Here is a 12837-nt window from a genome sequence, read left to right on the forward strand (position 1 = left end):
GAAGGCTCGGAAACCTTGTATTACAAAAATAAAGGAGCGCATGTGTCACGCGCGAAGCTGCCGCGAGGCTCCGGCGCAGAACGTACCAGTCGAAGGCAAATATAAAAAAGAGACACTGTTAAACAGTGGCAGGGCAACATCCTTAAGGCTGAACCATCCCAGCTGAACTGAGCTGATGTAAACCAAGGACCCTCCTTTTCCAGAGCCCCAGCAATGCAGGGTTGGTGTGGCGGGAGCTGGAAGCTCTGCTGTGACTCACAAGCTGGTTAAGCCCCCAGCTCATCTCCTTTTCCGTGGTGACAGGCCTGAAATGGATCAACGGGGCTGGGGGTCCCGTGGGGGGCAATTGCTTCTGCTCTGATCTCACTGGGGAGAGGGGCCTGCAGAGAGAGGGCTTCAGGTCTGGGGGCTGCGCCCTGGTCACCTCTGCCCTGTCCTTACGGCCTGCAGGACCCCTCTGAGCACTCTCCAAAGAGGGGTGGGCTACCCCCCCCTTCCCTCCCCTCCCACAGGTCCTGCTTTACATCAGCTCAGTTAGCGCCCGGCTCAGCTGGGCTCCAGGAGCGGGGGCTGGCCCCGCTCACGCCGACTTGGTCCCGCTCTCCACCTCCTTGTGCACCCACAGCTCCTTGTGCTGCTTGCGCCCAAAGCCTTCGTCGTAGTTGCCTTTACTCTTGAAGAGCTGCTGGAAGTGGGGCTTGCAGTAGAATTCCCCGTGGAGCGCGGCGTAGCTGCCCAGGCTGGGGAGGGAGGGCAGGGTTAGCTGGGCATGGAGACTTCGCTGCAGCCTGGGGGAAGTGTGGGGGGCCTGGGGGCATCGGGACAGCAGAGGAGGGAACATGCAGGAGGGGACCCTTAGGGCCAGCAGCCCCCTCCCACCAGCAGAGGCTGTTGGGGGCTGCTGTAATTAGAGATGGGGAGGTCCCCGGGGAGCTCAGCCTCAGCTCTGTGTCCTCTAGTAGGAGGTTCTGGCTCAGCTCCCTGTTCCCCTGAGGCTGCTCCCAGGGGGAAACATCTCTCCTTCCATAGCAGGTGGGATTTAGCTAAGACTTGGGCCCAGGTGTGGAGATAAACCTTTGTGTTGCTGTGATGGGTGGGCTGGGGGGCTCTGGCTACTGGCCAAGCGAGGGGCTGTGATAGGGGCTGGGTGCTCTGTGTGGGAGGGTCTTGGCAGAGCTGCAGTGACACCTGTCCCACCACAGCCTCCACCCTGGCTCACCTGAGCTTGGTGTGGCAGTGCTTGCAGCAGAAGCAGGAGTTGTGGAAGACAAATTTGTCGGCCACCAGCCGCTCCATGGGATACACGGTTTTCTGGCAGGCAGTGCACATCTCCTTCACCTGTGCCTTCAGGCTGAAGGACTGGCCAAGGGCAGAGCAAAGGGAGACAGAGAATGAGGAAGGCATTTGGGACACCCCGGATCCCTGCACTGCCCTCTTCCCTGCCCGCCATTCACTGGAGCACTGGGGAGCAGGAAGCAGCCCCATCTCCCTCCCCCTCCCTGGGCCACTCCACTGATGCTGGGCTGGATTGGAGCTTGGCCCTTGGGCTTTTGGCCCTTCCACCCTTGCCATGAATCAGAACAATGAGGCCCTGGCACAGGGTGCCCAGAGAAGCTGTGGCTGCCCCATCCCTGGAAGTGTCCAAGGCCAGGTTCCACGGGGCTTGGAGCATCCTGGGATAGGGGAAGGTGTCCCTGCCCATGGCAGGGGGTGGGACTGGATGAGATTTAAGGTCCCTTCCAACCCAGGCCATTCTGGGATGATGTGGAAAAACCAAAGGTACCTTGGAGCGCTGCACTGTGCTGCCTCCTGAGCTGTTCTTGGCCTCCTAAAAAGGGAAGGAGAAATCCAAATGAGAGCTTGGCACAAGCCCCTGGCAAAAACCTGCTCCTCCCTGACCTGCTCCACATCCTGCACCCTCCCCAAGGCACCTGCACAAGCACCCGCTGCATCCCCGGCAGCCACCCCAAAGAGTTTCACCCTCCTTGGCACTGGCAGAAATGCTCCCTCCTTCCCAAAGTTGGGATCCAAGGGGCAATCGCACTCCAGCAAGGTGACCAGTCAGGGCTGGCTCATCTTCCTCACTCCTTGTTCCCAAGGCTGGGGCAGTGTCACCCCAGGACATCACCCCAGGATGTCACCCCAGGACGTCACCCTGCTGTCCTTGTCCTTCCTCTGGCTGCAGTTTGGCCCTGCCTGCCCAGCACTGCCCCTCTCTGCCCCAGGCTGATCCCCCACCCTCTGCTCCTTCTGCCTTGTCCTTCCCCATCGTTTCTCCTCTGTATTTTTGGAAACAGTTTGCCTAAGAGGCGCACAGGAAACTCTCCCCTTGCCGAGCTGCCTCCTCAGACGTTTCCCAGCTGCTCTCACTGACTGAGGTCAGGGACGTGATTTTCCTCTCACTCCCATGAGGCTGTGAGCAGGAGCCAAAGTCAACAGGGGGACATGGGCAGTGAGGAGGCTCCAGCCGTGTAAAACCAGTTGCATCCCTTGGCACTGGTGGAACAACTGCAGGTGCTCTCCTGGGGTTAGGATTTAATATGCTGTTTCCAGGCTCAGCTGACCAGAGCTAAGGAAAATGCTGCCTCTCTGGAGCTGGGATTGCGTCCGTTCCCAAGGCTACGGCAATCCAGGGCTGCTCGTCACTTCTCGGCAGCCTCCTGGCCCCGATCAGGCCACGATCTATTCCATATCTGATAGATCTTCCCTCGGGGAAGGGCGGTATCCTGTCCCAGCAGGAGATGTTCCTGAGCCTTTATGTTTTTCCATCTCCAATCACTCCAGTCCTAAGCAGCTCGAAAGCTCTCAATTGTGATCACGGAAAGCCATGGAAACACAAACAAACAGACGCAACTCAAGACAGCGCGGGATGAGAGCTCTGCATGGGCCAGAGCCTGAGCTGGCGTTCAGTGTGCTCAGCAAACAGCACCTTCTGCTGGAACATTCCTGTCCCCAGTCCCGTTGTTTGAGTAGCAGTGACTGTGCCTTTGATCACCCCAAAATGTCAGGTCGGGAACACAGCTTCTGTACACAACCCTCCCTCCCTGAGAACCAAAACCCAGCTGAAATTCCCATACAAACCACAGGATGCCACGTACATGAGCTGGGGGTGGGCTGGCGGCTCCCGTGGCCTGGAACATGGTTCCTTTCCCTTCTCCGTCTGTTTAATCCTGAGCTTGAAGTCCGTGGGTCGATATTTCTGCAGAGATGTCTAAGACAAACGTCTTGCAACACCTGGAAAGGAAATGTCATCAGGAGTAGGGCTGGTTTCATCACCCAAGCCCAGCAGCTCTGCAGGAGCTCAAAGCTTCCTCCGCAGGGTCAGATCAGCCTCTCTGGCCTGGGGGCTTCCCAAGGGAGCCGAGAGATTGAGGGACACGAAACTGGACTGATGGTCAGGAGGTGCAGGTCTGGAATACTGTGACAGCAGCTGGAGAGTTTGGGGCTCTGAGTACCCGGGAGGTGATGTGATGGTTTCTACTCCAAAGCCACGCATGGAAGCACCTGCTGGCACATGGTCACGCCACTGGCAGCAAGGCTGACCCCAAGCCAAGGCAGCAAAATCAGCACCCCGCGTTTCAGTAATGCAGCCACTAAAGGACTGGTGTTGCTGGAGGAAGGACTGTGATTTTAGTCTAATTTTAGCCCAGAAAACTCTCACCGATCACAGCTCAGCAGAGCAAGTGATGGGGACTTTGTCTTCTCGAGGAGCCCACGTCTCCCTCAGGCTGAGCCCCGTGAGCTGTGGCCCGGTGTGATGTGCTGAGTGCCCGGGAGGATGAGGCTGACAGGGCTGGGACCAGCACAGGGGAAAAACCACCCACATTGCAAATCACCCTTTTTGGTAAAAAAGAGCTAAAAAGGCACTGACAGCTCCTCCAGGGGTTTTCCCCACCGCACTTTACCTTCAGAACACCCGTGTAAGATGAGCCCTGGTTTGAATACACAGGACAGAACTGTGGGGTTGAGTGAATGCTGCCAAGGGAGGAGCAGAGCAGCAAAAAGGAGGGTGAAGGGGTGGCTCTGTAATGATGGGGATGAGCTGGGGGCTGGAAAACCAGCATCCCCCTCTGCCTGGGGCTGCTTTCCTGTCCCAGTGAACCCCCTTGGCCTCATATTGTCACCCCAAAAACCTTCCTGCTGCCTGAGGACTGGGGTAGAGGCCCCAGGGCAGAAATGTGTCAGGGTGGAGGGCTTGGGGAAGGGGCATCTCCTCAGTGCCCATCTCACAGGGACATTTGCAAACATGTCGGGGGTTTTGGGGGCCTCTTTGGCTGCCAAGCCCCAGCAGCTGACACCAGGCTTGCGTCACACCCAGCAAAGCGCCCAAAATTCGTGGCTGCTTTCAGAATTGTAAGACTTCTGCCCCAGGCCCTGGGCACCGATGGGTGAGCCCTGGGGCTGCACAACCCTGGTTGCAAACATTTCACAGCCTCAGCTGAGCCCCAGCCCCCTGTTCTACCAAAATCATTTCCCGTCTCTCTGCGGTTGGGTTGTTATTTCCTGCTCTCCGAGCTCACTTGCAGGCAGCTGCTGCCGAACTCAGCATCTGCTGGGGGCCAGAGCCCAATGCCACAGCCCCTCCCTGCCCCCCATTCCCTGGGACAAGACCTTCTCTTCGTGTCTCTGGGGTCTGTTGGGTCCTACAGCCCAGCACAGACGCTGCAGGGAACACAAGGGGCCCAGAAAACTTGGGTGTCCCCACCCCACACATGCCTCTAACGCAGATACACAACCCTCCCCCTTTTCACCTGCTTTTCACCTTCACCCCAGCCTGCTACAAACGCTTGTCCTCCCCCAGCTTCCCTTCCCTCACAGCTCATCTTCCTCCCCTACTCCAGCCACCTTCTTTCCCTCCGTTTTTCCATCACCCCCCTCTTGCCCTCCCCCATAACCTGGGATAGTGGAAGGTGTCCCTGCCCATGGCAGGGAGTTGGAACGAGATGATCTTTAAGGTCCCTTCAACCCAAACCATTCAGGGGTTCTCTGATAAGCACATGATTACTTCCACCTACTATTTGTTTCTTTGCTTCTCATGCCCCCAAACCCCTTTCCCTTCAATTCCAGCCCACTGATCCCACCCCATGGCTGGATGTTTTCCATCCAGCCCCTTCCTCTCCACATCCCTCTGCCCACCATGCACATACCCTCTGGCAGCCCCGTGCCCACGCTCTCCCAGCCGCTGTTTCGGGCAAGAGCCCCCTCGGTGCAGCCGCCCTTCAGGCACAGGAGCAGGAGCTGCTGAACCTCCTTCCTGCTGAAGGGCAGGAGGCAAGAGCAGAAATCTCAAAGGGGAAGGGTGTGCTGAGGCGATAAGGGAACCAGAACAAGTGAGAAACTGCAGGAGGGTTTCTTGGGGGCTCTCAGCTGCTGTCATCGCTCTTCCCAGAAGCACAGGTTGGGACTGGAGCCCAGGGCAGCCAACACTCCAAGAGAGGAGGAATGCAGTGACACGGGCAGTGCCTAAGGACACGCTGCCACACTGATGTTACAAAGGCTTCACAAGGGCTCGGGCAGCCTCGGGGCTCGCTGGCTTTGAGGGGTGCAGTGGGCACCAGTGACAAAGCCAGAAAGGCGAGGCCATGCCCCACAGGGAGACTGGCACCATCACTGCTGCATCCGACTGTTCCAAACCTCTGTTCCCTAAAGCCGTTAGCCACTTACACAGCCTGGGAAGAGCAGGAGGGAGGACTCTCCTGTCCTGGTCGTGCCAGCAGTTTCAGGTGTTTGGCTCAGGACAAGGTGAGAACCCCTTTGCCTTCCAGCCTCTCTTCATCCTGCCCTTCGTAGTGACTGAGGGCTCCAAGCAGTTTGAGGGGAGGAAGGCAACGTTGCTTGGTCACAGACCTTTTCCCTAACAGCCTCCCGCATCCCCTCTCACTGCCCTGCCTGACCCTGGGGCAGATGGAGGGAGAGGGAACATCTGGGGTGGCCCCTCAAGGCAATTCCCCAATCCCCTGCCTCTGAAGGATCATGTTTCCCGCAGCCAGGACGGGTGCAGGGAGCCTTTCCCCCTTCCCCTCTCCATAGGGGCCACCAGGGCTCCCCCAGTGCCGATCCAGCCCGTTCCCAGCAGGCCCCAGCCCGGCGCTGGCCGCGGGGCTCCCCGAAAGCTGGTGGGCTTCCGGCACAGGGAAGCAGGAAAGGAGCGTGACTGGGAGGGCGAGAGGCCCCTCTCTGCCATATGGTTCCCATTAGCAGCCCTGGGAAAGGTTTGTTTACAGCAGGGATCACTGCTCCATTGCAGGAGGTTTTCCCAAAGGCAAAGCACAGCGTGGGGGATCTGGGCCCCCTTCCTCCTCCATCCTCAGAGGACATGGAGTGTCCCCAGAACATGGCGAGGCACAAGCAGGGGAGACACCTCAGAGAGGCTGTCAGGCCTTTCCCCCAGGAAATCATGGGCTGAGCTGATGGCTGTGGGGATGGATATCCCCGAGATCCTGTGCAGGATCAGTGAAACCCACACACAGGACAGTGCCGACCCTCCAGCTCCATGGCCATCAATCCCTCTCAGCTGGCCAGTGCAGGGAGGAGGTGAACAGGAGCTGGAAGAGCATGTCTCCTGAGCCTGGGAATCACCCAGCTCCCAAGGCTCAGTTTCTGCAGTCTTGGGATCTCACAGTTGACCCACACCATGAAACAAAGTGTGCTGCAAAACCAGCATCAAACAGGCCAGTCCAGAACCAGGCACAGCAGTGCCAGGAAAGGGATGATGGATTGAGCCCACGGGCCACAGCTCCCACTTTAGGCATGGAATCCCTTCAGGTCTTGGCTCTTGTATGGCTCTGAGCCAACCACTTGACCTCATTGGTACTGGGGACCCAGGGCAGGTCCCTGCTGGCTTGGCACAGTGGGGAGGGCTCCAGGGAGGAGCATCCAGACACTTCTGGGGACACTCCTGCCCTGCCCATCAGATTCCTGGGGAGTGGACCTGACCCTGCCTGCACCCCACAGCCGGGAGCCACCTTCCACCACTGCTCCACTAATCCCCTTTCCATCCACGTTCTGCCTCTTGAAAGGCTGCCAGTGGGCAGGAAATCTGCAGCCGAAATGCTGAGGGATGCTGACAAGGAACAGTTGTGGGGAGGAACAGGGCTGCCTTTGTCAGAGCAACAATGGGAGACCCGCAGGAGCAAGGGGGAGCCCGAGGGAAGCCCCTGCCCACCCACTCCCCTCTCCCACCTTCATCCCTGCCTCCCCTAAGGAGGAGGTGCACAGCCCTGGAAGCACCAGGGCCTGGGGGACTGGGCTGGTCCCAGTCCCTGCCCCTTCCTCTCAGTGAGGGGGCCCATGGACCAGAAGGATGGTCCTGGGATTCATCTGCTTTCCAGAAGCAGTAACTGAGGCTGCCCAGTCCTGGGATTGTGGCTGTGTTTAATGGCATCCATTTAAAATCATGATCTGAAGGGGATCTCTGCTCCCTGGAATCTCTTGTCTTACTGGCAGCTCAGATAGAGCAGAGAAGCAGAGCAGAAATCCTGCTGGGAGGATGAGAAGAGACTTTTCCAAGCAGAGACAAATTCTCAGTAGTGCCAGAAGAAAATGGCAGGTTGAGAGGTTCAGGCTGGACATTAGACAAAAGCGCTTCACCGGGAGAAACCCTGGAAGCTCTGCAGAACGGCACCACCGAGGTGCAACATAAACCTGGGGCAAACAAGCACAACAGGCAAACAGCAGCTCATGGTCCTTCCCTCCCCTTGCCAGCTCTTCCCTAATCTCTTCCATAGACCATGCTCCACCTGGAAACATCACCTCCTGGTTTCCTACACAAATGTATATCCATTTACCACGAGACATTAGTTCTTCTCCCATATATTTGCCTCTCAGTGGGATTCATGAAGAGCAACCACATTCCTGATCAGTCTTCTTCTAGCAGGAGAAGCAGATTCCTTTTAACCTGTTCTCATATGGTGGATTCTCTGTTGCCACAGCCACCGTGGTGGCCCGATGCAAACAGGTGAGCTGGTCTGGCAGCTCCACACCTGGGAGATCTCAGACCTTGGTATTCTGAAACAAAACTCCAGCACCCCTGAAAACCTCTGGCCTGATGTGTCCTTACATCCCTCCTTGTGGAAGAATCCAAGTGTCCTCCTTCCATTTTGCTCTCTTTTCCCTGTGCTTTTTCCTGTCTCCACCTAAAATAATCATTTCCTTGGGGCACTGCATCACGAGGCTCTGTTGTTTCAGAAGTCATTTATCAAATCCAAGGAAGACACTGAGCCAACGTGATGTGATCTGTGTTAAAACCACCCAGCATTTTATTCTGCTTCCCAACACCAAGACTTTGATTACTCTTCCAGAGCCTGTTCTAGAAACCAACCTTTCCTGGTACTCCAGGTAATGGACCTGTAATTGCCTGTAATTTCCTTCTTCCCCTAACACAACCTGTCAGTGTTACCCTGCCTGATTTCCTCTTGTGGAATATCACCTGTTACTCACCAGACTTTGGACTGGCATTTCCTATGGTGGAGTCCCCACCCCTGGAGGGGTTTAAAAGTCGTGGGGATGTGGCACTTGGGGACATGGTTTAGTGGTGGCCTTGGCAGTGCTGGGGGAATGGTTTGATGCTATGATCTTAGAGGACTTTTCCAACCTGAAGGATTATCTGATGCCATGGGATGAGCCCATCTCTTGAGCCCCGACAGACCCCACAAAAAGCTTTTGCTGTTTCACCACCTGCAGACGCAGATGTAGCAGGAGCAGGAGTGAGTACAGGTCCAGGCACTCCAAAACACAGCACAACCCCTTTCCATGGTCCCTGCCTCCACACAAGCCCTACAAAAGCTGCTGTTTGCTGTCCAAATGCAGAATGTGTAAGCAAGAAACACCACCAAAATCATATTGGTAGTTAAATCTCTCCAAAGACCAGTCTTTTTGAGCTGCCCTGGCTATTTTCAGCCTTCACTTCTATCCTCCCTTTTAGGATCCAAGGTGCCATAGAGCCCAGCACAGGATCTGGTTCTCTGAAATCCACAAGATTCCAGTGGAGCAATGTGTGCTGGGAAAAGCAATCCCTTGGAGAGGCCCATCAGAGGATGCTGAGGCACCTTGTCACTGAAAACCCCAAGCTGGCCATATGGAGAGGGTTATGGGCACACCAGAGGAGTGGGAAATGTGTCTAAAGTGTGCTTAACATTGATATTGCAATAATCCCTTTGTCCAGATTTAATGTTTTCCATCCCAGGGCTTTTGCTAAGAGTGAGGTAAGCACTGCACCATCCCCAGATGGCAGATAAAAATGACTTAACTGGGAAGAGAAAAGCAGACACGTCTTGGGGGCACATGGCAGCTGCCTGGCAAGACCCTGCAAGAGCTGAGGGTGGGAGAAAAGGAAAAGAAAAACTCCATCACCCTCCAGGACCAGGGAGGTAGTTGAAGACTCACAGGAGTCAGCCACTGAAGGAAACCTGGAGAGGAATTCCCTTTCCTAATGAAAAGTCTCATGGGATTTTTGCTGACCAGAAAGGGTCAGGAACTTAATTTTGAGCTGTATAAGAATGAAGATGCATCCAGACACTTTGCAAAGCCCAGGAGGCTGGTTCTGACAGACCCTCACCTTGGAAATGGGAATTCACTTCTTGCAGGGCTCCCATTTAAAAAGGACATTAACACTGGGGCTGTTTCAGACTAAGCTTGGTCGACTGCCCTGCAATTATTTTGTAATCTACATTAATAATGCTGCAGATGTGCTACCCCTGGCCTTAAACACACAACAGCTCAGCTGAGGCACCAGATGTCTTCCCTGTGAGAGCCCTCACACGACATCTTTGGTGGACAAAGCCCAATTTTCAGGGCTGGATTATCAGGTTTTTTTCAAACCTGATACCCACAACATGAAAAAAATCAGCAGAAAATTGATCATAAATATGATCTACAAGGTATCTTAGCTTGTTTGAAGTGATCCAAGGGGATTAGACAGATCAGGCTGGCTCCAAACACAGTAGTTACAGCACTAGACTGGGACTCAGGAGACCTGGGCTTGATTGCTAAATCTGCTGCTAATTTTGGGTGGCAGTGGGTAAATAATCTCATTTTTTCTGTTCCCTTTTCTCCCCCTCCCCTCGATGAAAACAGAGCTGCCCTCCTTTGTGAAGCCCTGGGAGATCCCTGGCTGGTAAGGGTTATGTCAGAGCTCAGGGCATTTGTGTTGTTATTAAATCTCACAGTCATGCAACAGCCTCCCCAGGGAAGCGATGAAAAGACCGATCGCTGGAAAGGCTTAAATCCAGGCTGGATGAGGCGGTAGGAGACACACCATCGGGAATTGGCAGGCATTAACGAAGGGGGATAAGGGAGTCGGGATCTAACAGGTTTTTCTTCCATCTCTGCTCTTTCTGATCAGCTTAATAAAATGGATCTGTCCAGCCCCCCTCCGGCATGTACTGCAGCACACAACAAAGAGGGAATTACAGCCCAAACGGGGAGCGTGAGCCCCGAAATACGCTCCCAAATACGCACCCCCCGGGGCAGATCCAGCCAGCAGAGGCCTCCTCGCCCCGCCGGGCACCAGCCCCCGGCCGGGGCTCACACGGGCACGGGGTGCTCGCCCCCGTTCCCCAGCCCCGCTCCCCAGCCCCGGCAGCGCCTCCCCGCCCCGCCTGCCCCCGGCCCACACGAGCCTCCCTTCCGACCCCCCCAAATCTGCCTCCCGCGACCACCTCGGCCGAGCCTCCTCCCGAAGCCGAGAAGTTCCCGGTGCGTGCGGAGGGCTCCGCTCCGGGGCTGGCGAGGAGCCCCCGTCTGCGGGGCGGCTCCTGACCAGCGGTGCCGCTTCCCGGGGCTCTCCCTTCGCATTCCTCCCTCCTCTCCGTCCCGTTCTCACGGGCCGCCTGCCTCTGTCCCTCCCCGCCGCTCTCTCTGGCTGCCCCCAGCTCTCGCCGCCGGAGATCCCCGGCAGGGACGAAGCCCTCGCTGCCCACACTGCGGGACCGTCATTGTCTGCCCGCGCCTCCCGCCCCCGAGCCGCGGCTCACCGCCGAGCAGGAGGGTCCGCAGGGCAGCTCCGTGCCCGCTGCCGGGGCTCTGGGTGCCCGTGTCCCGCCGCAGAGGCCACGGCCGTGCACCGGAGCCGCTTCCTGCGCTCCCAGCGCCGGCTCCGAGCCCTTTTATCGCGGGGCCGCAGCAGCGATTGGCTCTCGGCGTCGAACCGGCTTCCAGCCGCTCGCTCCTTTGTGTGAAGCCAACCTCTAACCCCAAACCTTCCCCGCTCCCCTCGATTCCCAGCTCCCTCTCCCTGACCGCCCGCAGCCTCCCCGATCCGACACCGCCGACCCCGGGAGCGGCTCTTCCGCTTTCTGGCAGAGGGTGCAATTACCCCCCCGGCGTAATTAGCTTTTCCAGCCTCTCTCCCATGAACTGCGTGTGCAGATTGGCTTCGCTCCAGGCTTTGGACACGGCCTTGGGCTCTCTCCGCGTGGCACTCGCCCACCCTGGTAAGGTATCCTGCAGCATCCCAAAGAATTCATCCCCCCAGGGTCTGCAAAAGCCAAATTTCCCACACGTGCACCCCAACTCACTGTTTGCAGAGGAAGGATCTTACCAGGCAGCAGCAGGAAAGGAGGATTCCAGGGCTCCCCACTCCTCACCCCCAGAGGGGCAAAACTGAGCTGTGATGGTTTCAGAAATCCAGGGTTTATTCCATGGAAAGCTGATGAGCTGAGCATGGGAGTGGGGCTCTGTAAGGTGGGTGGTGGATCTGCCAGGGCCAGGTCCCATGGGCCAAGCAAAAGCACTGCCTGGACTATAAAGGCAGCTTCCCCTGGTGTTTGGAGGGCTGGGATTTCCCCAGGAACAGGACAAAACATCAGAAACAAATATAGATATTAATAGTTAAAACCTGGAGGTGGCTTCACACCAGCCAAGGAAGCAGGAATGGCCATGAGCCAGGAGAGACACAGAAGGAACTTGTAGCTCTGAGAACTTTACCTTAAAGCCCCAAAGCCCTCCAATGGGCGATAAATGGAGGAAAATATCCAATGGAGTGATGGGAATACCTTTGAAAGTGATGATGCAGGAACAAATATTCTTGTTTGGCTCCTGAACACAGCGTGGTGCCGCTGGAAAGAGCCAAACACTGGCTGGAGGTGGCCCAAAGCCTGAGCCCAGCGGCAGAGACAGGTGCTCTGTGTCAAAATTACAGTTTGTCTGTAATTCCCTGTACAAAAAACACAATTAAGGAATTTATGGGAGTGCTTACTGGACAAGGAGACAGCAGTGATGTGATTTACCACCTCTGTCACTCTGCACTGCCCAAACAGCATCTGTGCTGAAGAGGCTTGCTGCCACCAAGCTCAAGTAAACGAGGAATTCCACTTGTGATCCAGAGCCCACGGTGGGATGGCCACACCCAGCAGGCAGCAGAGACCAGAGGGCTGCAAAGCTGGGCTCCACCAGGGCATGGGAAGAGAAGAGCATCCAAGGGCTGTCCCAAAACAAGGGCAGGTGCGTGGGAAGCAAACAAGCACAGAGCCCACAACAGTCACTGCTTATCGTTGTCTTAACACATAGTGAAAACCTTAAAAATCTTGGAAAAATGCTTGTGTTGAGAAAGGCCTCTCCATCCTCCCAACTGCTACCAATCCTATTGCACAGAATCAGCTTGTTTGTTAGCTTATTAATTATCCTGTTAGACTTTTAGCAATAGGAGTGTTCATCAGTGGGTAGCAGTAACCTCATGGGAGAGCAGACTTTTCTCTGATGGTGGAACTGCGCTGTCCCTTGTGCCTGGGCTCACACATGGACACACAGGGACACACACGGACACACACACGGACACACACGGACACATAGACACACACAGACACACATGGACACACACACGGACACATGGACACACAC

General features: G+C 56.2%; 1 protein-coding gene across 3 annotated transcripts; it reads right to left on the reverse strand.

Annotated features, from left to right (window-relative positions):
• Window positions 1-11647, reverse strand: LIMD2 (LIM domain containing 2). Of its 3 annotated transcripts, none has more exons than XM_042051334.1 (5): window positions 11540-11647; window positions 3099-3234; window positions 1784-1828; window positions 1220-1359; window positions 1-740 (listed from the first exon to the last, which is right to left on the reverse strand). In XM_042051334.1, the coding sequence occupies exons 2-5, from the start codon at window positions 3138-3140 to the stop codon at window positions 581-583; spliced, it is 387 nt and encodes a 128-aa protein (XP_041907268.1). In that variant the 5' UTR covers window positions 3141-3234; window positions 11540-11647; the 3' UTR covers window positions 1-580. The 3 variants fall into 3 exon arrangements, with proteins under 3 accessions (XP_041907268.1, XP_041907198.1, XP_041907345.1); XM_042051264.1 differs by lacking the exon at window positions 11540-11647 and adding an exon at window positions 10974-11229; XM_042051411.1 differs by lacking the exon at window positions 11540-11647 and adding an exon at window positions 10659-10945.
• Window positions 11648-12837: the final 1190 nt, after the last annotated feature.

This window comes from Corvus kubaryi, unplaced genomic scaffold, assembly GCF_017639235.1.
Source record: "Corvus kubaryi isolate FWS band 111438036 unplaced genomic scaffold, C.kubaryi_AGA036_p1.0 123, whole genome shotgun sequence".
Taxonomy (NCBI): domain Eukaryota; kingdom Metazoa; phylum Chordata; class Aves; order Passeriformes; family Corvidae; genus Corvus; species Corvus kubaryi.

Excerpts from the sequence above, each read along its gene's own strand:
- LIMD2 (XM_042051334.1), bottom strand. The coding sequence starts at position 3,140 with ATGTTCCAGGCCACGGGAGCCGCCAGCCCACCCCCAGCTCAT. Across the intron at positions 1,360-1,783 it reads GCACAGTGCAGCGCTCCAAG|TCCTTCAGCCTGAAGGCACA; the intron begins GTACCTTTGGTT and ends GCCCTTGGCCAG. Across the intron at positions 741-1,219 it reads CACTGCCACACCAAGCTCAG|CCTGGGCAGCTACGCCGCGC; the intron begins GTGAGCCAGGGT and ends CTCCCTCCCCAG.